Genomic DNA, 15,090 nt, shown 5'->3' with positions numbered 1-15,090 from the left:
CATACCGCTACGTTAGACCGACTTTTGTTTCCTTCGAATAAACCTTCACTGGTTTAAAGACTGTTCTGGCTGAAGCTAGGATTGTACTATCTGTAAACAAGGCGGGGGCTCTGCGCGCCGTTTTGACCTTCAGCACAAAAAAGCAATTTTCAGCATACCCCCTGCAAGACATACTTCATAGTACGTGCGACACGCCCCCCTTTGTCGCAAAGTTGGTACGGTCTGCGTAGACGCGACTCCCGGAAGTTGATAGCGTAGCCTAGCAACGCAAAGATGTCTGAGAGGTGAGAGCTGGAGCGAACTTGCGGAGACCGAATATATGTGATAGAGGGACTAGAAAGCTTTTTTAGGTGGTGGGGCGCAGAGGGGAAACAAACAAGTGGAAATGGGAGATTCTTCCGTTTGGGCAATTGTAGAAGGCGTCTCTAAGAGCTGATGGTATTGTCGAAACAACAGTAGGAGGGGGAACATTCATCGGGGGCGTTGCTAAGGGAAGGTAGTAGATATCGGGAACTGTAGGGAGGGCAGGTCTAACAGACAGTTTTATGGGCAGACGCGAGCAAAACCGACGTTCAAAAAATGCACAGGGATAGCAGAGCAAGCGTCAAAGCAGAAATCTGGTTTGGACGTAAGAATCAAAATTGGACCCTAGGCGAGCCATCGCGAAAATAAGAGAATGCTCTTCAGCATGCAACGAGCATAGTATTTCATTATTGTACAAACGATTGGATATCTGATTTTAGCAATATTTAGAGTCATGAAAAACGGATAAAAAATGTGGGGTAGGGGCCTCTAAAAGGGGCGTGCCTTAAACGCAATACCTAACTATCATCCTCTGAGCTTTCTGTTATTGCATCCAAATAAATAACACACCAATTGACATATACTTAACACCAGCCATGTTTATCTGCTTTTTCAATGGTTGTTAGTTGTTAAAAATAAACAAGTAGCAACAATGTTTTTTGTGAATAATATTGGAAATGTTTCAATGTTGAAACTGTGAATTAAACACCAGAGGCAGCGGACTCCAGATGGTCTTATTTCAACACCTACACCCTTTTTCTAGCCACATCTTGGACATCTGTACATCTTACACCTCATCCGTTTCCTCTTCAGGGCCCTCTTTTACCTCTCTCCTGCATGTACTTCCTCGCATCTCCTTCCCTTTACCGTTCCACAAACACAAGGGGCACTTTCTTACTTTTAAGCACTGCATTTTTTTTTAACTTACCCTTTGTCAGTACATTGAGATCCATGTACATCCTTCACACAGATTTGCGCAGAATGACAATTGCAGCTGAATAGGTGAACATTGCATAATGGCCAATGATTAGAGGTACATGTATTCTGTACACCTTTTTTGACCCACTGACAGTAACTGTGAGAAACTCGGGCTGCCATCAACCTCAACTCCAGAGCTCTCAATTGTGGCCTGTTATAAACACCTGCTGGCTACTCAGTCCAAAGTATGCACTATTCAAAGAGTAATATGCTGCAAGAAAAAAAAAATTAGAAGCACAACATCCTGGAAATAGCGAACACTCTTTGGGATCGCAAGATTAAGCAAAACATGTCAAATATAAACAGGAACTAAATATCTGACATGGATTACCTTAATATTTTTGCATTTGTGATTCAGAAATTAATCGGGGTTTTGCCATAAAGTGAGGCAAATAACTATAGAGCTCGATGTGGACCCTTTTTAGGTCTCGCCTGACCCAGCGCATGCGCTGGTCTGGCGAGACTTATTGAGAGGGCTCCAAAAAGTGCTACCAGGCCAGCCTAGAGCTACAGTGCATGTGCGCGGCGTGCGCGCGCCGCGCTTGCCGCGATTACTGACTTATTGAGAGGGCTCCAAAAAGTGCTACCAGGCCAGCCTAGAGCTACAGTGCATGTGCGCGGCCGCGCTTGCCGCAATTACTTTCACTTTCGTGGCCACACGGCCGCTTTGATGTTTGATCGCTATCACTTTCACGGCCACTTGGCATAGCCAATAGGTCTCGCTTTTGGGACCTTATAAGTATTTAGTTATGCAACTGTTGCATGGCTAAACACTTATAAGGTCCCAAAGGCGAGACCTATTGGCTATGTCAATGCTTGTTATTGTCTGTTTTTCAGTTACTACCAGCTCTGAGACCTGGAGGAACCAGGCCCACTTAAAGTCCTTCATAAATTTAAAACCTAAATGACCTGACAATGTTATGAGGCAGGAAAGAGGCAATTCACTTTTTAGTGTGTATTATAGCTAATATTGTTTATGGATCAAACATATACTTTACTGAATCATATACAAATACTTTTTGTCTTGTAGAACGCTCTGTAAACTATTACTCAAAAGTGCTTCTAATTTTCAACCTTAAAGAAAATGAGTCACTGTGTAGTTGAAGTGCCATGCCTATGATCACACAGTTTGCTCAAGAAGGAAACTGGGATTTGAGCTCTGCTTTCACAGTCTGGAATTCAGCCCCTGGAAAACATCTACTTCACACATTCTGAATAATTATCATTAAGGACTTCAATTAGTACACTATTCGATAGAGGTGACTTGCAAAATATAGTCCTAGTGCTGAAATAGAGATAGTCAGCCGAGAATATAAAATCTGCCATGTAGATTAATTAGTTGCAAGCATTTGAACTTTGCAAAGCCTAATATGAATTTAACACCCACTGATAAAGCCTCGGTGTTAAATATCAAGTTCAATGTCACTGCACCTTCAAAGTCATGTTGATTTTCTGACCTCCTGAGCCTGTAAAGTCTTTTGTTGATTATCTGATGGACAGTATGATGCCGTTAACTCTGATTTCTAACAAAATACTTCTGGTTGGGGTTTTTAGTGTTTGAATCAATGACCCTTCAGTAAAAGAAACTCAGGATCTAGTAGAGTCTTGAAATGCTATGGGACCTAAACAGTTAGTGAATGGCCCTACACATGTTAAAAACCTCACACTTGTCCTGATTTTCTCTTGCTCCAACTTGTGTACATTTCACTAACTTGTGAACATTTCTCCATAAAAGGCACCTGGGAAACAGCTCGGTAACGCTCCGATAAAAAAGAGATGAGGCAATTCAGGGCTTGATCTTTCACACCAATATACCTAAATCATTGTGCAAGGATAGGATGGGACATTGTGAATATGAAAGTATGTCATCATTATTTCTTTTAATTATGTAGATTCTCGATCTGGAGACCCATTGACATATGGGTATTTGTCAAGCTCTATAAACATCAAATCAGAAAAAGGGCACAGGGTCATGATTGTTTTGAGAAGGTGTGCTGGTCACATATCACAGGTTAGGTCAACCTGTCACTGTATAAGAAATGTTTCTACTAAAACGTAAGTACAGTTTATTTCCAAAAGGGTCAACACACAAAATACAATAAATATTATCTGATCAGACAATCTAGCAAATTATATGAATTACAATGCTGTTTGATGTAGTACAAAGTGAGAAGAAGGCGGTGCACTCTTTTTATGTTACATCATTGGCCTCCCCAACCTACCAAAAAAAAGAATCTCTTCCGAAGCCTATCACACCAATCACAGCAAAAATCACAGAAAGGAGATTCCAGGACTTTCTTAGGTTGCATGCTTCCAAACATTTATCTTTAAAGCACAGCTTGGCTTCAGAATGCTTATACTTGGGAGTATTTATTTGAACGGCCATCTCAAAGAAGAGGTTCAAGTAGAAAATGCTGTTCAGATTTTATTTATAGCCATATGTGTCATACTCACCAGGTATGCCACGGGTCATTGTCTTTGCTAGAGCCTGACATTTAGCTCAGGTCAGCTATGGGCTTTTCAGGTAGGTACAGTGCAGCAGTGAACTACCATTGCATGGGTACTCATTAACATCTTAAAAAAAGGTCAAAGAGGACGTTGAACTACATGCCTTCTGGATGTGCATTGTTCAAAACCTTCTCCTGTGTTTGATTTATTTAACTATAATGTTTTTCGTGTATATTGGAATCCAGCCCAAAGAGTGGACTTAACAATTGACTTACTTCTTAGTTCGATATTGACATTATTGTCAGGATTGGGGGAAGAATGACTGTTAAATTAATTTTTTAAAACATTTGCTTTAAAAAAAATTCTTCTTAATGCACTGATATAATGTGATGTACTAAGTTGAAACTGTTCTTCATGTTAATGAAATACACTTTTTGAATTTTGAAGAGACCTTATTATATTTTTACACTTCTGCTGCAAGATGAAATAAAAGTGTTTCTAAAGTTAGGCAGTGTAGGATAACCTAGTTACTTCCTTTCTTTAGCTTCAATTAACCTCTAAATAAAGGCTTGCCAGTGTATTTCACTTATTTCTCAATGCCTCTGCTGAATCGAGAAAACAGCAGCCCAGTGCTGCTCTTGACCAGGGGGCCGCATGTAAAGGTCAGGAGGGCCGCATGCGGCCCCCGGGCCGTACTTTGAGTATCACTGCACTATGGTAAACTGGTAGTGGAATATTGATCAGCAGGGGCATCAGAATGCAACCAACAGAGGTTCTGTACAAGTAGGTTACTGTTGACTACTCTTATCGGTAGATTCCAAAAATCTTTTCAGGTGGGAAGAACTTGCCTGTGTGTGTGGGTAAAATGCACTGCATGGTATTGTTTAGCACAAAGCACCCGGAATTCATCTCAGCGTAAAAATGTGTTCTGAGGATTCAATGGACACATATGTCTCTACACCCCTAATGACTTAGGCGATGGAGCAAGAGCTGCAGGTGGCCACTATTGCATTCCTGCTTTCTGCAGGGATACTGCACTGGAATGTGCAATTCTGATGGGGCAGATTGTCCCCTACCACCATTTCTGATTTTGTTCAGCGTTTAAGCAAAAAAAGATTCATGATTATCACTATGCCTAGCATAGATTGCCCCTATTTAGGGCCCTTAAGGACTGTGCATCAACATGTTCTCCCATAAGCCACATGGGGATGAGGAGGAAGCCATGTGGATCATGAAAACCAGCATATTCTATAGCAGTGGACTTTCATGCTGCTAGAGTATGCATGGTCAGCCACTAAAAGCAAGCACAGGATCCGAAGGTCCAGCCCCACCCTCCTTCTGGATCACCAAAGATTCATTATGATTTGGTACCTGGGGTCCATGAATATGAAACCACACGTTTTCAAGTGGCTGTTATCATAGCCTCCGATAGCACCAATTTCACTGGCAGGATTCTGGTTTTTCAGACAGTGTCACACGAAAACATAACTTTCAATCCTATACTAGTTTACCATAAATCTCACTGTGCATATATTTGGAGACGCCCATTTAGGTGTAAAAGGAGGCACATATATTTTGCAAGGCCTCACTCGGACAGATGCAAGACTGCCACTTCTGCAAAGATTCCTGTCAGCTCAGCTGGTGAGGGTGGGCTGCTTCATTGATAAAACCGCAGAGGAACGGTCAGTGGGTCTACTCACCTGGCTGCAGGCGCGCAACACCCATTGGGCTCACCGGGCTTCAGCCCCCCCCGTCGTGTGTGACAGCCCGGCCGAGACAGCCTCGCGGGCTGGCGTCCGTCTAATTGCAGCCGCACCAGAGTACTTCACGGGTCTTTAAAAGACCATTTACTCGTTAATGAGGCTTTTGTTGTGTCTTTACCCCTTCTTACAGCCATTCTGCCTATGGCTGGAAGACTTAGCCCCCCCCGAAATCTTTTTCAGCCCCCCCCGAAATTTGGCTCTAGTTGCCTGCCTGCCTGGCTGTGATTTGAGCTAGTGAGTCCCAGTGTGTGAAGGAAGCTGAAAGACAGCTGAGCTGACACGGAGTATAACAATGTTCTGAATCCATTTAAGGGAAGCATCTGATCTGAGGAGAGGCTCTGAGTCAGTCATGATAACCATATGAGTGACCTGACAACTGACATTGATCATACAAATTAACAGACCGGAGCCTTCTTGAATTGTCTGCTGCATTTGATAAAACTGGCCTATCTCTCTTGAATTGGTGGGGGGAGTGGGTGTGATGGGGAATCCCGGGTGTTTCTTTGAATTGGTGCTGACTTTTTCTATCAGACCGATCATCAGCAGTTTGGCTGTGCCACTTTTGAGTCCACTGTTGTCACTTCTCAGAATGGCGCCCCATAAAGATCAATGCTCTCACCAATGTTCTTCAATACATACATGTGACTATTATTTATTCTAATTGAAAACTTGGTACAAAGATGAGTAAATCTTACATCTTTATAGACACTCTTAATGACATCTCCATTGGAATATATGCATTAATACAATCAATCACTGCATGGGAGGGAAGTGACAAACATAATTCTACAAAGACAGGGGTTACGGTCACTCCTCAACCTTATTTCTGGCACTCAGTGCTGTGGATGGTTGACTTGGCACTTTTTCCATTCAAGCATTCCAGGTTCGTAATGCTGGAGTACTTTATAATTCGACATTATCAGCGCAATCGCTTCTGGACAGTAGTCAAGTTAGGACATTTCCATTTGCGAGAACTTTGTAAATTATTACCTTATTACCCTCAGAGGGTCAGTGCAGGTGTGGCCCTGATTTCATCATGTCTTGATTTCATCTAATGGAATCTACTTCAGGTGTAGCTCTGCCCCTGTTTCTGGCCGTTAGTTTAAAGAGATTTCAAAATGCAGCAACAAATCGTGTTTGGTATTGAATAGAGAACATGTTGATTGGCTTCCTTTGCATCAGCCTTCAAGATATTGTTTATTAACAAACAAACCTTTTACCGTATATAAAAAGGTCCCACCTTTCAGAATAAAAGTGTCTATCTTACCTCTTGTAGGTCTCTCAGATTTTAAAATTCATTGCTGATAAAAAAGGCAATGAAGTTGTAGAGCATTTAGATCTTTACCTGTGCTGCTCCATGTGGACTTCATTGCTTCTTTCTCTGTGAAGAATTCGGGACAAAGTGGTTTTGGAAAAATAAAATCGTGCCTTTCCCCTAAATAAATATAATAAACTGCTTTCTAACAAGTTCATTTACTATCCCTTTAGAACTACAATCCCACCTTCATTGTTTATCATTTCAAATTTGTAAGTTAAATGCTATATGTTCACCTAGTAATTGAAACAAAAAATGTAGTTATGGAATTTGTCTGATTTTATTTAAAAAAAAATCCCTTTTCTATATGCATTTACTTTGGTTCTTAAGAAATACTATAATACCATGGATTGCGCATTGAACGTTGAAGGCATTTGTTTTCTATCAAAGTTTCTTTGGGAGGAGATATGGTTTATCGATATATTAGATATTTTGTATTGTATTGTATTGTAAATGCATTCATATAGCGCCTACTACCCCTGACGAGGCATTGAAGCGCTTTTTCGGCAAGTAGCACGTTACTTCGGAGCCTATAAATGATTAGTGGTGAATTAATATAGTGAAAATATGAAAGTAATTTGAGTGGTGGATATGTTAGTCAGTTATTTGGATTGAGAAGGATAGTGGACGGATAAAAGAGGGAAAATGGTTTGCATTTATATAGCGCTTGATACCCTTGATGGGGGTGTTGAAGTGCTTTTTCGGTGAGTAGCACGCTACTCTGGAACTCATACAGTGATAGTGGTGGATTAGTTTAGTGAAATATGAAAGTAATTTGAGTGGTGGATATGTTAGTCAGTTATTTGGATTGGGAAGGATAGCAAAGGGGTAAAAGAGGTAAAAAGGTTTGCATTTACATAGAGCTTGCTACCCCTGATGAGCCCTTGAAGTGCTTTTTCGGCAAGTAGCACGCTACTCCGGAGCCCATAAAGGATTAGTGTTGAATTAGTATAGTGAAATATGAAATGAAATTAATTTGAGTGGTGGACATGTTAGTCTGTTATTTGGATTGAAAAGGATGGTCGAGGGATAGAAGGGAAGGATTTAGATTTTTTAAAACATTTTTAAAAATGTTGTTTGTTTTGGAGCTCATAGCAGTAGGAGGAGGCTTGGGGTGAGTAGAGGCAGGTGGAGGGGGAAGAGTCAGAGGGAGAGTCTAGAAAGACTTGTTTTGGTGAATCGGAATAGTAAAAATGAAATATGAGATGATGCAAGAAGGGGTGGAGTAGGTAAGAGTCTCGAAAGGGTTATTTTAGGGATCATAGTAGTGGTATGGGGTTTGGGATGAATGAGAGAGTGGAGTTAATGGATATATTGATAGAGGTATAGGGTGAGAAACAGGGTAGTCCATTGGAAAGAGTAGAACAAAGAGGTTTGATATGAGTCAGATAGTATTTTGAAGAGAGTGCTTTTTATATGCTAAAAAGGTGCCCAAAATTGGAATTAATCTAATGGTGTTCAAAAATAGGAAATGGATAAAGTGGGATTCAAGAGAGATGATAAAAGCCCTGCCAGACATATATAATTTGGGAGCTATTCACAATGGTAATCTTACAGGTGAGTACATTTACACATGTAAACTAACTCTTCCACTTTGTAGTAATTTTACTACTTTAGGTTATCATCATTTACAAGTGTAAATTTACTACAAATAGTAGGTTTACATGTTTGAACCCCGTGAACTCAGGGCATGTAGCCTAATTTACTCATGCAAAGTTACTATTTTGGAACCAGGAGACTTCTTGAGGGTCCACCATCACTTTGAATTCCACGAAACCTCTCTCCAATTGTAGTATCTAAACTGAATATGAAACTGAAGCACTTTCTTCAGTTTACTCCATCTAAATGTATATAGAAATCCATTTTGGACCTGGCTTTCCACGGATAGCCATTAACCATCAAGTTTTTGAATCTGTCATCCTCAACAGGTGAAACCAATTTCCATAAATATCATATTGCCAGTGAAATTTAATATTTCTCAAAATTAGTGTGTGCCTCCACAAAATACTTTAAGGCAGAACTCATCACGGCCCAAATAATGACAAAATCTTATGAAGTTTTATTTAAGATTATATTTTTGCAATGCACATGAAAGTTCTACGCAAAGAAATAAGTATTCTAGAAAATTAATAATTTTTATCTCATTGATATGGCCTATGAAAATCACTTTTATGTAGGAGATCCTAAAATGATGTTTTTTTCCATTGCCGTTGTGACTTCAACTTTTATTATGGGAAAGTACTGTACCCATGCTGCCTGTTATAGCACTCAGATCTTTGCACATAAAAAGCGACCCTTCGGGGGACCTGCTGGGCATTGCAGCGCCGGCCCAACGAGGAGCATCGCCCAATGATGAGGCATGACATCCTCTAGGGCACATGTTAGGGCAACATAAACAGTCTTATTGCCTGTCCTCTCCCAATACCCAAACAGAGGCTCCCTCTACACTTTGGGAACCCGTGCCTCCCTTACTCTAGTTTTACCAAGGAACACTAACCCTACTATTGAATTTTGGACTTGTATCCTATTCAGTCATGTTCAAACTGTAATTTCAATTTTTCAGTTTAGGTGTGTATGTAAGAGACAAAGTTTCCTTTGACAGATGAGAGACAACTGGATTTCACACATGCTCCACCTACGTTCAATCCATTTTCTCAATTGATAGGAGTTTCCACAATCTAGTATACCAATGTGTAATAGAAAGTGGTGTGGAGGAGGGGCCAAAGTGGGGGCGTAGTGTCCGCTTTTTCCCCAAAGAAATGTGATTGTTGTTTTCCCGCTCCTAAGCAGTTCCAAAGTATAGCCTTGTCTGCGCTATTTTGGTAGCTCAGAGAAGGTGGTCCCACCCATCAGTAATACTATTGTAATATCTCAGGGTAACGGATCGGCAAATACTTTCTTACGTGCTTCCAGGACTTTGGACCATAATAGCCTATTACGAGGATATTCCCACCAAATGTCTCTTGCATTCCCGATCGTATGCCACCCCCTCCAACATTTGCAATTTAGCTAGATATCTGTACCAGTTAAGTAGTATTTTATATTGTGCTTTCCTGTGTGCCACACTCAGGATGCTCTGATGTAAGTCTCTGCAAACTTCCAGCCATTGTTTCTCAGTGATAGGGACTCCACACATGGCCTGCCAGGTTTTTCACTGGAGACCTTCCTTTTTGGTATGGCATGGCTTCCAAAAGGAGAACGTACATCTGAGAGATTGTGTTTTGAAACTGTTGTCTGCTTTACAAACGTCTCTAGGGGCTACAAGGTCGCAGCTAGCAGCTTCTTTAAGACCCGGTTGCAATACCTAGTGTATAATGACATCTTTTGCATTCCTCAACATGTAAATCGTGTTTACAATCCTCATGTGATTGAGAATGGATGAAAACAATAGATGGATTAAGGGACACCTTTCATTGAAGTGGTTTTCGGTATTCATTCCTTCTTGTGAGGCCAACATGAGAGGCGGAATGTACCTGCACCCAAGTGTTAACATGTGGCTGAATGAGAGAAGAGTTCTTTTAACTTCTTTATTTTTTTCCTCTACCTTTGATTTTTTAATATTAATTTAACTAGTTTGCATTGGCTTCCTGTCTCACTTCGCCGTTGCAGTTCTTTGGTACCCCTCATTGCTGCCAAATCTTTTGATCTGTGCTGCTGATTAAATCTGGCATCTATTTTTGTCTCATTTGATGGTTTGACCTATTCGTTATTGGAAGCTTTTCTTGTGTTTATTTTTTCACTTCACCCCTTAACATCTCGTATTGTTTACTTGACCTGTTTTACTTATAACTATTCACCACCATTGACTGTTGCAAATAAATTCTTTTTTCAAAAAACGGACTTTCCCCGTTTTCCCATGCAAGGCTGTTTCATTTTTTAACTCCATTCAAAACCTCCCTGATACTTTTTTGATACTTAATCAATTGTCTTTTACAGATCACCAATATGATAAATTGTTGAAATGTTTGCTGAAACACTACTGAGGGACACTGTTCATATTTCTGTATCGAAGTTGACAGTATATGAATAGAATAAAAAACCTGAAATTGTTCATGATTCAATTTAACATACTCTAGAGTTGGCTGTACATTGCTGAAGCAGAGCGGTGCTTTACCCAGCATATCTCCCAATTCTTGGCTTTTCTGGAAACAAAGTTTCTTCTTGTACACCTGTCTCTGTAAGACAGGCTCTTACTATGGCATATACAATTTGGTAATAATAGCTAAGATTTTAATTTGAATTGTTGATGAGGATTCTCAGGTGCTGGTGGTGGGGGGATTGGTAGGAAGGCTTCAGTGAATTGCTAATTTAGTTTCCAGAATTGTTCATGGATTGCTGGAGTTTAAGTTTTACCATTGAGATTAATTCATGTATAGCATTAACGTGGCACACCAAGGGCAGTTAATAGAACTCTGAGGTGGTGTAAGCATACAGAAATGCCCAAGAAAAATATTGGTTCAGGAAAGAGCAATCCTTGCTTCCAATTGGCTGTCAATTTGGTTAGTTTATTGAGTGAGCCTGGGGACACCCAGACACGGCTAGACATCTGTTTATTCATACTGAACTAAGTGCAACAAACCAAGACTGAGACCTAGTCACCTGGATTCTGCACTATGCCTTTTGACTATGGCTGATGCATTGGAGAGTATTCTTCTCCCAGACTCCTTGGGAGCCCACAGTTGTGGCTTTAATTATTGATGTGTTTGAATCGAAGCACTCCAAATGGCATAACCCTCTCTTAGAATTTGCTACCCTCCCTTCGTTTGTCAGAGGATCCAGGGTGCATACTTACCTGACTCAGAAGAATTCTAAAGAAGGTGAGTTATAATTATCAGGAGTGAACTTCTAGCCAGTATTGATTGTGGGTTCGCAACACTTAATAATGATTCCAGGCGGAACTTTGGTGGGAAAACAGTACATGGCCACCACATAAGAGCATTTATGTAACCTCATTCATTTAATGTGGTGACCTTGTAGTACGGAACTTGTTTGGGAGGAGACTAATATGCACTCGCAGGTGAACCTCCTGTCCTCCCTTCATAAATATGCTGTCTCTTTTCAATACTTCCGTCACTTTGAAATGTTAATTCATTTAGATTTATATTGTGCTAACATGCAGTTTTATGGCCACCTCAGAATGCAAAGAGAAACTGTGAGCATGTAACGCTAAATGAAAGCAGAATTTGAAACATCACGCACGCCGTGCACATCATATTTCAGTGTGTAGTCCAGAAAGTGGATCTATGGACAGGTTCCCTCCAATTATCTGGAACAAAGCCGATTCTTCCCCCAGCTCCAAATGTAATGACTGCTCACGTTCTGTAGGCAGGTTGGCTTGCTTGAACAGAAGGCTTTATCAGAAGTGGGTGGACCTTGCTGAGGAGCAGTACCTTGATCCTGGCAGATGCTAGGATAGTGTACAAGGGATGCTAAAGGGCGCTAGGGCATTATAGTAAAATTCAGATACTCTACAGTGAAAGATCACAAGGTGCATTAATTGTGCAGTTCTGTGATAGTCTGCAGAGGACCTTTATGTGTTGCTGGGAGCATATGTGGGCTGGTGGTTCTCTTGTTGTGACACATATAGTAAACAGGGGGTGTTCATGATTAGTTTGGTTATTAATGTAGCACTGAGATGGTCAACATGGTCTGCAATGAGAATTGACAGGTGACTGCGTGATCGTACATTGCTGAAATTGCTTATCCTTCAGAATTCGTAGCAATGCATTTGTGAGTTGCTGGGTGCATTCAAAGGACACATGTCCTCCTCCAATCTGATTTTGAATGTCGCTGGCAGCATGCCCGAGGGTTTGAAGATACCTGGAACTGCACCTTCAAGGTACGGCTAACGGTCCCAGGGCACAGCACACTGCAGGCGTGGTCCTTCAGGATCTCCTCACAGGGGCCTGCATACCATACCGTGGTATTTAGGCTGATGGTGGTATTGTTGTGACTGATGGTATGAAGCATGGGTTTATGAATATCTGGGTTATTAATCTACATCTGAGATAATCTACAGAGTCTGTTCATAGGATGCTGGGTGACTGTGATAGTTTACAGCCAGTGGGCATTCATGGTCTGTGGGGCTATTCATGATTTGCTAGATGTCTTGTAACACAGCTAGCCGATGGGGGTATTCAGGAACAGTTGGGCCAATAATGCTGATGTATTCTAGAGAGTAATTATACTGCTTAGGTAATCTACATGGGTTGTTTGCTTGTGCCTTTGGTGTGCATTTAGCACAGGGCTAGGCAACAAGTGACATTGATGGACTATAGACTTTGAGGGGCATTTGCTGTCAGTGGCAGTATTTCTGTACAGTTGAGATAGTCCGAAGAGTGGGATTACTGTTGAAAGGACAACATGGCAGCCCTACCATAGACTACAGGTAGTCAGGACCATGGCAGATGTTTGCCTGGGCTGCTTCTTGTCTACAGCAGATATCATTATTGGGTAGTCTTGATTTCAAATAGGAAGTCAGACATCAAAGGTTGTACCTGCATTTCATTAATCCTTTGTCTGTTTTCTTTCAAAGTCCCAAGTCTGCAGGGAGCCATGTCACTGATGAAGAAGAGGCAGAGCTACTGGTGACAGATAATGAGGTAATGTAGAGATCTCTGTGGAAGATCACTTATCAAATATCATTGATACAGCATTGAAATTGCACTGGAAACTTTACGTTCCCCTTGGTCTTCTGCTTTTCAACCCTTGCATGTGTCTACACAGATGTTCAAGAAGAATGCAAGTCTTGTTTACAGTGTCCCAGTCCTGACAGTTGAGGTAGTCCTAATGCGCTCTGGAAGTTGTGTCAAACAAGTTTTTGCGTTTAGGTTCTGTTTTATAACCGTTTTTTTATTTCCATTCAAAATACTGTATTTGGGAAAATGATTTCAATTAAAGCAAGTGTGCAATGTATAATTTTCCAGCCTTCATATTTAAAGTGTACCCAAATATTGCTCAATGTTGTTAGCAAGTTCTTTAAATATTTCAAAACACATAATCATGTTACCGTAGATACTGCTTATCTGACCTAAATAAATACATATAAAGTCTTCTTTGGTAGCATGTACCCTAGCTCTAAGGAGCATTGGTTTTAATTATTGTTGGGAGGGGAATGTCCCCTGCCTGGTTCAGTGGAGTGTGCGCTCCTGTACTATGTACCTATGTCACGGTTCTGAGCCTTTTTTTCACCTCTTCAATCCAAATAACAGATTAACATGTCCACCGCTTAAATTAATTTCATGTTTCTCTATACTGATTCACCACTAATCCTGTGTGGGTTCCGGAGTAGCGTGCTACCCGTCAAGCACTGCAACACCTCATCAGGGGTGCTATTTAAATGCAAACCCCTCCCTCTTCTATCCTTACACTAGTTTTTTACAGTCCAAATAACAGACTAACGTCCTCTGCTCAAATTAATTTCATATTTTTCAAGACTATTCACCACTAATCCTTTTTCGGTTCCGGAGTAGCGTGCTACTATCAAAGTGCTTCAACACCTCATCAGGGTTAGCAAGTGCTATAAAAATGCAAACCTTTCTGTTAGACTTGGCATCTTTTGGCGTGTTTCCCCTGAGTTTTGGCCTTCTGACCTCCCAGTTTTGACTCTGTTTTTACTGGCCTAGTGTTTCTGCGCACTCTTCCCACTGCTGATCAGTGGTAAAGTGCAAGTGCTCCTGTGGTAAATTGTGTTATGGATTGGTGCTTCCATGATTGGATATTTGATTTACTTGTTAGTCCCTAGTAAAGTGCACTGAGTGTGTCAGGGCCTGTGAATCAATTGCTACTAGTGGGCCTGCAGCACTGATTTTGCCACCCACGTGAGTAGCCCTGTAAAGCAGTTACAGTCCGCGTGCAGTTTGTAACTGCCATGCCGACTTGGCCAGTGCACACACTTGCCAGTCCATCACCTTCCCTTTTCTTACATGCCTAAGAGATCAAAGGATTTTGGTATATAAATATTGGGGCTCAGACCCCTGAACTTTAGAACTTTGGACCAAGAAGACTGCCAAGAAGAAGAGCTGGAGAAGCTGTGAGGGGGAACTACCACATTGCTGTGTGCTTTGCTGTGTTGGCCTGCAGTGGCTGCTTCTGTCTTGGGCAGTGAAAGGACTGGACTGAACTTTCTGCAATCTACTTTTGTGATTTTCTCCAAGGGGTTGAGGTAGAGCTTGCCCCCTGTTAAAGATGTTTCAGGAACAGCAAAGACTTCAAGGTCTTCTGCCCTCAGCACTGGGGACTGTGTGTTTTGTGCTGAACAGAAGAAGAAGCCACCCGACGATG

The 15,090-nt window shown here is 41.2% G+C and overlaps 1 protein-coding gene across 1 annotated transcript in view; it reads left to right on the top strand.

Annotated features, from left to right (window-relative positions):
- Positions 1–203: 203 nt before the first annotated feature.
- Positions 204–15,090, top strand: part of CCDC40 (coiled-coil domain 40 molecular ruler complex subunit) — a 708,731-nt gene continuing 693,844 nt past the window's right edge. Inside the window, exons 1-2 of the mRNA XM_085617438.1 lie at positions 204–284; positions 13,343–13,409. Coding sequence (XP_085473564.1) covers positions 274–284; positions 13,343–13,409 — 78 coding nt within the window. The 5' untranslated portion in view covers positions 204–273. The remainder of the gene's footprint in view (positions 285–13,342; positions 13,410–15,090) is intronic.

This window comes from Triturus cristatus, chromosome 7 (genome assembly GCF_964204655.1).
Source record: "Triturus cristatus chromosome 7, aTriCri1.1, whole genome shotgun sequence".
Classification (NCBI taxonomy): domain Eukaryota; kingdom Metazoa; phylum Chordata; class Amphibia; order Caudata; family Salamandridae; genus Triturus; species Triturus cristatus.
The sequence above is the reverse complement of the archived record's forward strand: the minus strand, read 5'-3'. Positions and strand labels throughout refer to the sequence as shown.